The following is a 15,210-nucleotide window of genomic DNA, read 5'->3' as shown; positions in this document are numbered from 1 at the left end:
TGGTTTAAAGACACTCTGGATACCACCTTAGGCATAAATGTAGGATTAGTCCTTATGGACACTCTATCTTGGTGAAAGATTAGGAAGGGTTGTACTGCCATTAGGGCCTGAAGTTCAGAAACCCTCCTTGCTGAGGTTATTGCCAGTAGGAAAGCAGTTTTCCATGATAGATGCTGCAGGTCTGCTGTTGCTGCTGGTTCAAAAGGTGCGAGTGTCAACTTTTCTAGCACAAAGTTCAAATCCCAAGCTGGCAGAGGTGGTTTCCTAGGAGGTTTTACATTCTTGATCCCTCTGAGGAACTGCCTGAGTAAAGGATGTGAAAAGACAGGTGGATCAAAGCTGTATTCTGCTGAAATAGCTGATGCATGTATCTTGATGGAGGAATAGGACAGGCCTGTATGTAGAAGCTCTGCCAAATACTCCAGAATGTTAGCAATATCTATATTCGACACATCTTTTCCTCTTTCAGCACTCCAAATGACAAACCTTTTCCATTTTCCTGGATAGTTCCTTCTTGTTGAAGGTCTGCGGGCTTCAAGGATAATGTCTTTAACCCTTTTGGAAAGTTCTGGATTTGTTGCTGCTATGTGATGTTCCATGCAGTCAGTTGCTTTAGGTTTGGATGCATGATGCTGTAGTTGTTCTGAGTTAACATCAAAGGCATCAGGGGTATTGACCACATTTTGTCGAGACATCCTCCTCAGCAATGGGTACCAGTGTTGTCTTGGCCAGTTTGGAGCTATCAGGGTTATCCTTGGACGTTCCTCCTTGATTTTTAGTAATACCTTGTGTATCAAGGGAAGAGGTGGGAATGCATATGCTGTCAGACCTTCCCAGCTGAAGGAGATCCACTTTCCATGCAAGTGGGTGGAATGTCCTTGTGCAGAATTTTTGAGCTGGTGATTGAGAGGAGATCTATCTGTGGCATTCCCCATTTCTTTGAGATGGTCTTGAAGATGTGCATCCATTCGTGAGCATCCGAGGTGGTTCTGCTTAACATGTCTGCTAGAGTATTCTCCTTTCCGGTACAAATATTGCCTGTAACTGGATGTTGTAGCTGAGTGCCAGGTTCCAAAGGTCCAAAGTCATTCTGCATAGGGGGTATGAATGAGTGCCTCCCTGTTTGTTGATGTACCACATGACTGTGGTGTTGTCTGTCCTTATCATCAAATGGCCTTCTTTGAGAAATGGTCTGAATTTTGGATTGCCAGTTTTACTGCCAGCATTTCTTTTAGGTTGATGTGCAGGTGAAGCTGGTCCTCCACAATCCTTATGCGCATTTGTCCAGCATGTGAGCCCCCCATCCTAGGTCTGAGGCGTCTGTTGTGATGGTTTGGCTTGCTTGATAGTTGTGAAAGGGTAGGCCTGGGTTTGACTGGCATGCTTGAGCCCACCATAGGAACTCCTGTTTTAGGCATGGGATTAGTGGGATTTCTGCTTCTAGGCTGTGCCTGTGTTGTGACCATAAATTCTTTAGGTACCACTGTAGTTTTCTCATATGTAGTCTGGCATGTGGAACCAAGATAATGCATGATGCCATGAAGCCCAAGGCCTGCAGAACTTTTCTTGCTGTTAGCTTGTTCTGTCTTGTTAGTGCCAAGAAGTAAAGAGGAGATCTTTTTGTTTTTCTGCAGTTAGGAATGCCATTTGCTTTACTGTGTCCAATTCCAAGAATGTCCTTGTTTGGGATGGTATCAGCCTTGACTTTTGTAAATTGACTGTGTATCCCAGTGCTTGTAGCAAGTAAATGACCCTTTGTAAATCTGTTGTCAGCTTGCTTTTGTTGTCCCTTGTAGCAGGCAGTCGTCCAGGTATGGGTAAATTTGGATTTACTGATGCCAGGCATTTTGTGAATACTAGATAAGCCAAAGGGCAATGCTGAGAATTGATAGTGCTCTGATCCTGCAAGAAATCTGAGGTATCTTCTGCAAATTGGTCGAATGGGGACGTGCAGGTATGCCTCCTTGAGATCTAGAGTTACCAGCCAACACTCCTTGCCCAGCATAGAAGTTGCTGTAGGGTCAGCATTTTGAATTTTGGGACAATGATGTATGTATTTAAGGTGGACAGGTCAACTTTTTCCTTTCTTGGAACTAGGAATAGTCTGGAGTAGAATCCTTTGCCTTGTTCTGTTCTTGGTACTCTTTCCACAGCTCTCATCTTTGTTAATTGCATTATCTGCTGTAGAGCTTCTGTTTTTGATTTGGAGGCAGGTTTGGCATTCCTCTTTGACTGGTAAAGTGTGGAAGTGGAACCGGTAACCTTGGTCTATGGTTTGCAAAATCCACTTGTCTTTTGTGATATAGTGCCAGTTCTTGGAAAATAAGGTTAATTTTCTGCTATTTGTTCCCTGGTAGGCGGAGTTAGAATCAAGTCACTGTGATTGTGCTGTTGTAGTGGTAGTGGCTGTGCCTGTGCCTCTGTTATTACCTTGCCACTGTCGTCCTCTGTAGGCACCCCCTCTGGATTGATTTCTGCCTCTGGAACGTCTATTCCTGCCCCTTTGGGATCTAGTGGAGTCAGGAAAGGACCAATTTTTGGCAGGCCAGTTCCTGCTAAACCTTGGGGGCTGAACCTGAAAGAAATCTTTGACCGTTTGTACAGATTTTGCCTTTTCTTCCATTTTCTTCATTACCTGCTGGGCAGGTGTACCAAACAAACTGGCCTTATCCATAGGAGCATCTAATAACTTAGCTTTAACATGATCCGGTAAGACCTGTTCCTTCAGCCATGCATGTCTTCTTATCACTGTGCCAGTCATGGCTGATCTAAATGAAGCCTCCAGTGCATCATAGCCACATTTTAAGGAATGGTTACTAACCTGTTGGATGTTATTTACCATTTCTAATACATATTTCTTATCTATAGAGTCATCAGAGGATAGCTTTCTAGTTAACTGATCAAGCATAAACTCTTGGTATTGTATCATGTGAAACTGACAGTTTAAAGCTCTAGTTGAGAGAGTAGCTGAGGTGTAAACTTTTTTGCCGCATCTGTCTAAAGACCTGGCTTCCCTTTCAGAAGGAATAGGGTTTTTGCTGTGGTCCTGGGATATAGGCCTTATATAGGTGATGATGAGTGTCTGGTACCCTGTAAAATCTATCTGGTTTGGCAAATCTGGTGCAGTGCAGACATCATTAAATGCAGTATAGCTAAGTGCCTGTGTTTTTCTGGAATCTGAGAAATCCTGTTCCTGCCATTGGAATTGTATGGCATGTAAGGTTTCCCAAAGGAGAATTCTTCTGGTGGAGAAGCAGCTGGAATGGATTCTTCAGCATCTGAGTCTTCATAATTGGAGAAAGGAGCCTCTGGCTGGTCTGTAATATCTGAGTCATCCGAATCATCAGAAAGATATTAAATCTTCTGCCAGAGTAAGCATTTGTGAACTAGAAGAGGGCCTGGTTGAAGGGGTTTAACAGGCACTGATTTAGTAGATTTGGCTGCTTTAGCCCTGGCAAAGGCCTTAATAGACATGGCTGCAGGAGGCCTAGCAGCACCAGAGACATCAAAGGGATGGTGTCTGATAAGTCACTAGTAACCACTGTTGTAGGAAAAATTTCTGAGGCCGATTCAAGTAAGGTAGCAGGAACCTCAGTAGTAGTCATTGATTCAGCTGTACTTTGATCAGTTTTCGGTTTTGCGAAAACCGAGACATCTCGATTTGCTTAACCATGGTTTCGGCGAAACGTGGACCGACCAGTGGTCTTTCTTTCTTCGCGTTTTAACAATTTGGGTAGTCGGAGGATCCAAAACTGTTCAGCCGGTTGAATGAGCACAGGCGAACAGGCTGCTACGGTCTGGGCCTAAACAAGGCAAACAGTAAGAGTGGAAATCTTTATGAGGTATTTGTTTCCCACAAGTTAAACAGTTATTGACTTTTTCTGACATCGGCTGAGGCAAGAAAGGGTGTAGTAATCTCTGGATCTGACCGACCGCTGATGCCTTTATACCAGCAGAGATGACGTCGGGTGAAGTGACATCAGCCAAAGCGGACCACAACCCAGTTGTTATGACTGCAGATGCATCCATGAAGGACATCCAGGACTGCAACAGTGAATACACTCGAACATCTACATTTATGGTAAGTGTACACAACTGTACTATGTTCTTTGTGTTACACTGTTGCAGTCATTACACTTGGGTAGATTCCCAAAGCTATGGTTGGGAGGAGGAATTTATACAGCATTAGGACCAGCTATAAGGCCCTGCAAGACAGCAGTGGCAAAGCCAGCTCTAGATTTAGAGAAAATTGGTAAATGATAATGCTTGGTGAAAGTATGTACAGAACTCCAGGTAGCAGCTTCTAGAATATCCCTGGTAGGAACACCTCTGAGAAAGGCTGCAGAAGTAGATGCAGCCCTGGTGGAGTGAGATCTGATCCCCTGGGGGATAGGTTTTCCATGGTACTTATAGCAGAAATGAATGCAATGGGCTTATCCATTTAGAAATGGTTTGTTTTGAAATAGCCTTTCCCTCTGCCCCAGCAGCAAATGCTACTAGCAATTGTTCAGATTTTCTTCGAAATTTAGTTCTGTCCAAGTAGCATTTAAGTTATCTGTGCACGTCCAAGGAATGCAGAATCCGTTCCCCTTTGTTCTGTGGATTGGGATAGAAGGTTGGCAAATGAATGGACTGATTAAGAGAAACACTGGAAACCACCTTGGGCATGAAGGATGGATTGGTCCTCAGAGATACCCTGTCTACATGAAAGATGATGAAAGGCTCCATTGCCATAAGGGCCTGTAATTCAGATATCCTTCTAGCTGAAGTGATTGCTAAGAGGAAGGCTGTTTTCCAAGAAAGAAATTTTAAGTCTGCAGTAGCACCTGGCTTGAAAGGAGGTAGAGTGAGCTTCTCCAAAACAAAGTTAAGGTCCCAGGCAGGGGTAGGGGCTCTCCTGGGTGGCCTCAAGTTCTTTGCCCCTCTGAGATACTGCTTGAGCAGAGGATGAGAAAAGAGGGGTGGTTCTGTGTTACAATGAGCTGAAAAAGCTGAAGCGTGAATTTTAATAGAGGAAAAAGACAGGCCCTTGTGAAGCATCTCAGTTAAGTATTGCAAAATCTGAGGTAAATTGGGTGCTGCTGTGCTCATCCCTAAAGATAGGTTCCAGGCACAGAATCTTTTCCATTTGTCAGCATAAGATTTTCTAGTACTAAGTCTTCTCGCCTCCAAGATGACGTCCATCACAGGTTTGCTGAGGGATGCTAATTGTGAATTTAAGTGATTAGCCAAGCTGCAAGGTTCAATGTTGGGAGCTGAGGGTGCAGAATTTGGTTCTCCTGCTGAGACAGCAAGGAAGGTGTCTGAGGCAGGTGCCATGGAGATATTTGTGACACACTGCACAGGAGTGGGTACCAGTGTTGACGTGGCCAGTCTGGAGCAATCAAAATCATTCTTGGTTTGTCCTGTTTGACTTTTAGCAGGACTTTGGAGAGCAGAGGCAGAGGGGGAAAGGCGTAGACTGATAGGTTTTTCCAGCTGAAGGATAGAGCATCCACTTTCCAGGCTTTTTTGAGGGAAGTCCTTGCTTAAACTTTGTCCAACTGGTGGTTCTGGGGGGAGGCAAATAGATCTATGTCTGGGCTCCCCCATTTGCTTGTCAACATGTTGAAAATCCATGGTTCCAGTTTCCACTTGTGTGGGTCCATGAGATTTCTGCTTAGTCCATCTGCCAGTGTATTCAATTTTCCTGGCAGGAATTGAGCTTGTAGGTGCACTTGGTAGCTCAAGGCCGTGTTCCACAATGGCATGGCTAGTCTGCACAGGGGGTAGGAATGTGTACCCCCCTGCTTGTTTATGTACCACATAACCGTGGTGTTGTCCATCTTTACCATTAGTTGTCCTGAAAGAATGTAGTCCTTGAAGGCTATCAGAGCATTTTGTACAGCTAACATTCCTTTTTTATTGATATGTAGGTGCATTTGATTTGGGTTCCATTTGCCCTGAATGCACTTCCCTGCTAGGTGAGCCTCCCATGCATAGTCTGATGCATCTGTAGTTAGGGTTTGGGTGGCATGGGGTAGTGTGAATGGTAGTCCCTTGTTTTGGTGGCAGGCCTCTGCCCACCATAGTAACTCCAGGCGTAGGCAAGGTATGACAGGAATCACTATTTCCAGGCTGTGACAATGTTGACTCCATAGACTTTTTAAGTACCTCTGAAGTTTCCTCATATGCAGTCATGCATATGGAATTAGAAGAATGCAGGAGGCCATGAACCCCAAGGCTTGCAGTATTTGTCTTGTAGATAGCAGGGTTTTTGTGGCCATTTGTTTGAAGTCAGTTACCAAATGAATTTGCTTTTCTGGCACGAGGAAAGACGTCTGGGCAGTTGTATTCAAGCTTGCACCCAGGAATGTAATCTGTTAAGAGGGTACCAGTTGTGATTTCTTTTCATTTATGGTGTACCCCACACAAGTTAGAACCCTTTTTACAAATGCCAGATGATTTAGAAGTGTGGTCTTGTTTTCTACCTGAATTAGACAATTGTCCAGGTATGGATATATTTGAATATTTCTTTGCCTGAAAAATGCAATTACTGGAGCTAGGCACTTTGTGAATACCCTGGGTGCAGTAGACAAGCCAAAGGACAGTGCAGAGAACTGATAATGCAAGTAGCCTGCTTTGAAGCGTAGGTATCTTCTGCAAGATTCCCTGATTGGGATATGCAGGTAAGCTTCTTTTAAATCTAGATTTGCCAACCAGGCATCTTTACCTAGCATAGAAAGTAACTGGTGAAAAGACAGCATCTTGAATTTTGGAATGTCCAGAAAGGTGTTTAGAGTAGATAAGTCCAGAACTGGATGCCATGATTTGTCTTTTCTGGGTACCAGGAAAAGCCTGGAATAGAAACCTTGTCCCTTTTCTTCTTCTGGTACTGGTTGAGTAGCCCCCATGTTTAAGAGGGAAAGCACTTGTTTTTGGGCCTCTGCCCACTGATTTGGGGGCAGGTCTGGCCACCCGTTTGGTGTTGGCAACGTATGGAAATGAAATCTGTATCCCTGGGACACTATATTTAAAACCCATTTGTCCTGGGTTATGAGTTCCCAGTTTTTTGCATGAAGAGCAATCTTTCCCCCAAAGGGGCGACTAAAAGGTAAGTGCTTGGTAATTTTAAAGGAACGTCATTGAGACTGTTTACCAATGGGGGGGTGTCTTGTTATTTCCTGATTTGGAAGTGGAGGCCCCCCATTGCTTAGTTCTGAGAGTCCCCTGGGACTGAAACCTCGTGCTTTTGGTGTGTCTGGGTTTGGCTTGAGAGGAGCTGGAAAGGACCAATTCTTAGTAGGCCAGTGCCTACTAAACCTAGGAGGTTGCACTTGCAAGAAATATTTTACAGTTTGCATAGATTTATAGGTTCATAGGTTCATAGGTTGATACTAGGCTATCTGCCCTAGGGCATTTACAAGCCTAGCCAGAGTGTGTTTGGCTTTCGCCACCCTTCTTAAATTAGTTGACTGTGCCTCTGTATATTAGGTCACAGAAGATAGCCCATTTAAGGTTAGTTTACTGTGCCTCTGTCTAGCAGTGACACAGAAGAGATCCCAGGGGTAAATATACGATCTCCCATCCAAATGTCAAGATTCTTCTTGAAGAGGGTCATTGAGAAGCTCTGTCTGACATGGATTGGGATTTTGTTCCAGAGTGAGGGGAGCCTCTGGGATATGAATCTGTCCCTCCAGCAAGTTCTATTTATTTCTGTGCTGAGGTTTAAGTCACTGGAGTGTGTAGTTCTGATGGACTTGGATTTTTTGAGGTGGAGCATGTCCATTAATTCTGGGATGGACATGGCTTTATACCTCAGGCACAGATCGCCTCTGAGTAGGTGGTAAGCAACTGAGTAGAGCTGGAGTTTCTTTAGCCTAACTGCGTACGGCATCTGTTTGAGTCCCTTGATCCTCTTGGTGAGGTACTTTTGGGGTCTTCCTAGTTGTAGCAGGTGTCGGGTAAGGTACATCCCAAATGGGGCATTGCATTCAATTATGGGCCTGATAAGTGATGAGTAGAGGGTCACAATGACCTCTCTTGTTCTAGATGTGAATCCCTTCATGATAAGGTGGGCTATATAGAATGTCTTTCTAACCACTTTGGCAATGTGATTGTCAAAGGAGAGATTGCAATCTACTTGGGTCCCCAAATCTCTAATTACTTCTTCCGTACTTAATGGATTACCACCTATGTGGTAATTTGTGGGCACTTTGTTTTTCCCAAAGGGAATGACTATGCACTTTTTGGCATTTAGCTTTAGGCCATGGCTCTGGCACTAGTTATCCATCTCTGTGAGACCTTTTTGGAGGATGCTTGTGTCAGCAGGCACAATTAATTAACAATTGATTATGGCCCCCAGTTTACAGTCATCTGCAAACTTTGTCAGCCATAGTCCTCCTGTGTTAGCCTGTACCTCAGAGAAATATATACCGAACAAGAGAGGTCCCAGGACTGAGCCTTGTGGGATGCCACTTGTAACTGGTTTAGAGTCTGACATGGCACCTGCAATTCTGACCATGTGGGTTCTATCCCTAAGCCAGTTTGCAACCCATCTTGTGACATAGGGGTTGATATTTAAGCTGGTGAGCTTATTTATGATGCCAGAGTGGGGTATTGTGTCGAAGGCTTTTGCAAGGTCAAGGTGGGCTGTGTGGACTACCTTCCCTTTGTCTATGGCCTTGGTGACAGTTTCAAAGAAATTGACCAGGTTCAAGAGGCAAGATCTGCCCTTAACAAAGCCAAATTGGGTAGGATCCAGTGTTTGGAGGTTCCCAATGTCTTTGTTTATGAGTTCCATGATGATACGCTCCATAGCTTTGCAGTCCAGGCTAATTAGGCTTATAGGGCGATAGTTTCCAGGTCCGTTGTGGCACCACCTTTATGGAGTGGGACCACTGTTGCTGTACACCATTCTTTGGGTACATATCCTGTTGTATGGCTGAGACTGAACAGTGATTTTAAGTGAGGGTTCAGTTGTTCTTGGAGCGCATGTAAAACACAGCCCGGGACACCGTCCAGTCCCATTGATGCTGTGTTTTTTGCTTTGGAGAGGGCAGCTCTCACCTGTGCATCTGTGATATCAGGGAGGCTACACTCTGTTGGGATAGTCATTTGCTCATTTGGGGGGGGGGGGGGGTGAAGTTTGCACTGAACCTGTCTGCCACATCAATTGATACCCAATCTATTAACTGGTTTAAGTCCTACTTAAAAAACAGACATCAAGCAGTACTCTGGAACTCTATCCTCCCAGCTACCTGTCAACATTGGAGTCCCACACATCTCCTATTTTCTTTATTTATCAATGACCTACCACCATGTGGCTCCAAGCACATGTATATACATGCAGACGAGCAAGCGATTCGCTTATCTGTTCATCCATCTCACACACACACCCTCTCACACACACAACACATTTAACTCTCTAGAGAAGAGATTTCCCAGCATTGTCTACTACTCAACCTAAAAAAAAAACTAAACTGCTCCTCTTTACACCTTGAGCAAATCTCCCCTCATTGATTTTACTATACATCAACAAATGGCACACCACATATACCAAGAGTACTTACTAACTAACTACTAGGCATTACAATGACAACAACCCTAACAACGATGCCCCATATTAACAACACACACTAAAAAAACAAAAAAAAAAGGCTCTCTCTCTCAAACTCAGAATCTATCCAGACTATCTAGGAATCCATCTTATCTCATCCCTCCTCTCCTTCCCTTCCCCTCTTCTTTATCAAAAAATCAAAAAACAAAAAAAAAAAAAAAAAAACTAACAACCAAAACTCAGACCACAACAAGAAACCAGAACAGACCCCACAACTGTACTAAGAACCAACCACTAGGCTGGCTGGAATAACAGCAGCAACTAACATTCCCTGAGATCTGCACACAAACTTCTTATAAACACTGTCAAGTCAACAAACAACAAGGCCGGAGACTCTCTCTGTTCAACTGTTGGAAAATATTGGAACCTGCTTCCCTCCCTCTGAACTCTCATCTATTCCTCAGTCTCTCTCTCTAAAAGAGAGCACCTCGTCATCTGACTTACTTCACCCCTGACTAAGTTCACTCTTTTCATCTATTTTTCCTTATCCCCTCTCTCTGTACATGTTTATTGTATACTTCTTGTTGTCATATTCTACAATACTTTGTTCACTCCATCACTTTTGTACCACTTGTTTTTTTTTTCAAAATGTTTTTAGCCTATTATTATGTTATTATCTTTGCATGTAGTTCTTGTACAGTTTTTACTAGTATCATTAAAAATTTTATAGCGAGCTATCTCCTCCCCGGGCCTCTACTAAAAATGGACATATATCCAGCTAGACTAGCCCGGTCAACAAATGTAAAATAAATAAAATAAAATAAATTTTTCTTTCGAAGCTATCCTTAGATGATTTTATGAGGGATCGTAGTTTCTTGCTAGTACTGATCAGAGTTGCCTTCCCTTTCAGGGATTTTGCTCTATCATGCAGTAGTTTCCTCCTTCTGTTGTACAGTTTATTTATTGCTGGGGTCCACCAGACAGGTCTCCTGCCTTTGGAGGAGTATGTCTTGGTTTTATTTGGGATAGCACGATCCATGCATTCCTGTAGGTATCCATAGAATGCATTTGTAAAGGATTCTGCGGTTTGGGCCGTATTTTCCACTGGCCCTGGGGCTTTGAAGGATTCCACCTCGGTTTTGAGAAGTGGGAAGAAATGTCTTGGAAGAAAGAACTGGCAAAATAAATGAACAGCTTAAACACACAGGTAAAGCCGGACTGTGCAATATTTGAATGCATAGATTATTTGTGCATAATCAATCAAGGAAAAAGTGCTGATGCCAGCAGATTTATGTTACTTCACTGCACCTAGTGAGCTGCTATAATGTTCTTAGTATTTCACAGGTCTTCCTTGCCACAGAAAAGATATCAGAATTTATGTGCTATATAAACATTTGCAATATCATCAACTCAACATGTCTGAGCACTTACCCTTTGAACTTTATTGACCTGTAGAAGTGCGTCAGTGAGTGATGGATTCATGTGAAGAGGTACAACTGGGGATGCTCCAAAGAGGCCTTTAAAACATGATTATTACATAATAAACACAATGGCCAAGGCAAAACTTTCACTTAAAATCTCTGCTATAATACATAAATTCATCACAGTACAAAGACAGAGGCAAAGCTTTATCTGCCATTCACTGGTGAAGTTCACTAAATGAAGTGTACACAGAGTAGGATTCTGCGGTTTGGGCCGTATTTTCCACTGGCCCTGGGGCTTTGAAGGATTCCACCTCAGTTTTGAGAAGTGGGAAGTTTGCTTTTGAGAAGTTTTTGACTGTGGTTTCCTTTGCTGGGGGTGGGGACGGGATATGGATGTCCATAGTGATTAATTTATGGTCAGATCTTACCAATGAGGGGTATACCTCTGGTATGGGACATGTTGGTGATGATGAGGTCCAATATGTTTTCCCCTCTTGTGGGAGTGGTGACCAGTTTTATCTTCCATCTTTTTTAGAACTTCTTCAGCCTTATTGCCAGACAGGCGGTCCTGATTTAAAGGAGCATCCAACAATTTCGCTTTAACATGGTCAGGCAGAGATTGCTCCTTAAGCCAAGCATGCCTTCTAAGCACAGACCGAGTAACTGCAGCCCTGCAAGAGGCCTCTAAAGAATCAAAACCACATTGCAAAGTATATTTTCCAACTTGTTAAGCAGAATGCAATAAATCCTGTAAATCTTTATTTTCCATACAGTCATAGATCAACATAATTTTCTGTTTAAGCAGTCCGTTAATATGCTGTTGATATTTTAACATATGAAATTGGCAGTTTAAAGCCCTGATTGCCAAGGTTGCAGTAGTATAAACCTTTTTACCCCATCTATCCAGTGCCCTTGAGTCTCTATCAGAAGGGGTAGGATTTTTAGCAGTAGAAGCCTTAATGCCCTTGGGCCCCTGAGAAATGGTTTCTGGATCTGCAACTGGATTTTTGAAAAGAAACTTGTGGGACTCAGGAACCCTGTAGTACCTGTCAGGTTTACTAGGAGCCAGAGGCAAGGAATCAGGGGCTGTACTGGATTCCAAAAACACATCATCAACAATGTCTAGTACAGGAGGTATAACCAATGGTCTATGCTGAGGGAGAAGAAGGAAATCCCTAAGCCTCTTTTTTGATTCAGAAAATGTATGACTTTCCCAATGGAAATGCTCCCTTAAGGTATGTAAAGTTTCCCCAAAATAAATGTCCTCGGGGGAAGCAGAGGGAATGGAATCCTCTGCATCAGAATCCTCATAAGTAGTTATGGACAAATCCAGGTCATTAGAAGAATCAGAAGAAGCAGAGTCATGATCAGAAGACTCATAGTCAAGCTCAGCCCTAGGCCTCATAGAAGGGGGGGGGGGGGTTGACTACCCTTGATTAGAGTAATAAGATCTTCAGACATTTTGATCATTTGTTTTTTAGGCATAGGGGCCTGAACATGTGGCCTGGGAGTTGTTTTTTTAGGTATAGAATGAGATTTAGGCCTTAGTATAGAAGGTGGAGTTGGTTTAATATGCAAGTCTGTAGGCCTGAATACACCCTCAGAAGCCAGTGCCTGCACAGCGGCTCCGGACACATCCAAGGTAGAGACATCTGCTGGTTCCATAGTTGAAGTATCTCTCAGCATACCGGACTCTGAATGGGTCTCAGTAGAGGCCTACGAGTCAGAAGTAGCGGGTATCAGGGGCTGCGAAAGCGCCTCAGTGAGTACCGGCGAACTGGTGACTTGCTTAGGAGAAGCATCGTCGGCAATTTTGGACCTCAACGGCCTGTCTCTGTCTTTATCTTTACGTTTTTTTGGAATCCCGGTAGTCGGATTGCTAACCGACGTGATTTCTGGATAATTAAACCGAGAACCGAAATATTTAGTGGCAAAAATGTACCGACAACGGATAGTGCGTTGGTTAAACAAAGCACAAAATCGACAGCAAGGTACGTCATGGTCAGGGCCTAGGCAAGGAATACAGTAGGAATGAAAATATTTATAAGGTATTTGCTTTCCACAAGTAATGCAATTATTAACTTTTACTGACATCGGTAAGTAGCAAGAAAAAGTTTCCCCAATGGGGTGCTTAGCTTTAAGTTGAAGACTTCGGTTTTGAAACTCGAAAACGAAAATTTCAGGAGTCGGCCGACCGGCACTTGCGAACTGCTTCTGCTTCGGGCACCGCACAGCAAGAAAGACTGGTGTAATGGCATTGGCTGCATGTTTTAAACCCCTGACGTCCTGACGTCATGGAAGAAGGGACAGCAACTGACGCAGGACCCAAGACTTTGTTAATCAGACCGACTGAGGGCAACCTGCCAGCAGATTACCCCAATATATTGACTGCAACAGTGAAACACGAAGAACATCTACCTTTTCATAGGCATATGGTATATACTTTTGGTTACCAATCTCTTCCAAAAAATGTGAAACATTAACAGTTGCACAATACCCAACATTAGAAATACAGTTGCCCACTGAAGAGATTGACAAATCTTTAAAGTGTGTAATAAATAAACAATAAAGGTGGGATACACAAAACCTGATAGTTGGGATTGGAGATGTCTGTCAAGAGGAGAAGGGGTCCTATGTATGTGTGTAAAGAAAGGTGGCCTAGAGACCATATATCATCATTACCATCTACTACAGTGGTAAGTTATACAACCAATTTATACCTCTGGCCTCCCATTCAACATTAGCTATGAAGTGCCCTTCTATTATAACATGAGGATTACCACACAAAGGTATCACTGATATTAGAGCAATTTATAAGCTTGCAGATTACTTTACATAACTACAGGATAACGTGCCAATTCTTCAGACGCTTTGGCAAATGTTTGGGCTACCAAACTAAGGCCTCATAAGGAAAAGGTATGCATCAACTTGCCTTCAATAATGGTTCAAATTTTAAGATTATTGTGATCTAGGGGGAAAAAATGAGCTAATAAAAATTATCCAGCATAGTTTCCCCAATCTGGAATGCCTAGACCTGCATAATCTGTATATGTGGATCTCACAGGCTTATTTACTCTTTTACGCTTGCAATTCCAAATAAAGGCATCTGGCAATTACTCAATCTTTTTAAGCCAATAGTGAGCAGGTGGGACAGGAATATGGTGAAAAACATAAAACAGCAATGGAGAAAATAGGTCAGTACATTTAGAGAACATATTAACCACATAAAAACATGGTGGCTGGTTAACTACATTAAATTATCCATACATATTGCATTAACCCTTGTTCTTCTGAGTGGGTCATGACTGAAAGAGGTCTGAGAAAGAAAGGTTCTGTCATCCAATTAACATATTAATGACAAATGCTGTAATATCATGCCTTCTGCTGAAATGATAGAACAAGGAATATACTGGGTCACAGTGTTAAGAGAGAAATGCAGTGGGAAAAAAGATAACGGATAAGCTTTGCATGGCTGGTATACTTTTATACATTTACAGTTCTGTGCACACCATTAAACAGAAAACTGCACATGAAGTAAGGGATGCCTTGCCATAAATAAAGTCTCAAATTGCTGTCATGGGCTACTGCAGAACCATGGATTAAACCTGTCATCATAGCTGAGAAATGAGCTATTCACATTAGTGGTCTTTGTCCAGCCACTCTGAAAGGTTCACTCAAGATTAAGACATTTGGCACTATGTATGTAGGGCAGCTAGCCTACAATCATACAAAATGGGGTGAGGTACAAAAAGAACTGGCAAAATAAATGAACAGCTTAAACACACAGGTAAAGCCGGACTGTGCAATATTTGAATGCATAGATTATTTGTGCATAATCAATCAAGGAAAAAGTGCTGATGCCAGCAGATTTATGTTACTTCACTGCACCTAGTGAGCTGCTATAATGTTCTTAGTATTTCACAGGTCTTCCTTGCCACAGAAAAGATATCAGAATTTATGTGCTATACAAACATTTGCAATATCATCAACTCAACATGTCTGAGCACTTACCCTTTGAACTTTATTGACCTGTAGAAGTGCGTCAGTGAGTGATGGATTCATGTGAAGAGGTACCACTGGGGATGCTCCAAAGAGGCCTTTAAAACATGATTATTACATAATAAACACAATGGCCAAGGCAAAACTTTCACTTAAAATCTCTGCTGTAATACATAAACTCATCACAGTACAAAGACAGAGGCAAAGCTTTATCTGCCACTCACTGGTGAAGTTCACTAAATGAAGTGT

The 15,210-nt window shown here is 42.8% G+C and overlaps 1 protein-coding gene across 1 annotated transcript in view; it reads right to left on the bottom strand.

Moving 5' to 3' along the window:
- The window catches only part of RAVER2 (ribonucleoprotein, PTB binding 2), a 2,410,893-nt gene that overhangs the window by 677,667 nt on the left and 1,718,016 nt on the right, over positions 1-15,210 (bottom strand). Inside the window, exon 6 of the mRNA XM_044085561.1 lies at positions 14,974-15,059. Coding sequence (XP_043941496.1) covers positions 14,974-15,059 — 86 coding nt within the window. The remainder of the gene's footprint in view (positions 1-14,973; positions 15,060-15,210) is intronic.

The sequence above is a fragment of the Protopterus annectens genome, chromosome 10.part0, assembly GCF_019279795.1.
Source record: "Protopterus annectens isolate FY-2018-M chromosome 10.part0, PAN1.0, whole genome shotgun sequence".
Lineage (NCBI taxonomy): Eukaryota > Metazoa > Chordata > Ceratodontiformes > Protopteridae > Protopterus > Protopterus annectens.
This window is presented reverse-complemented; position numbering and strand designations above follow the sequence as displayed.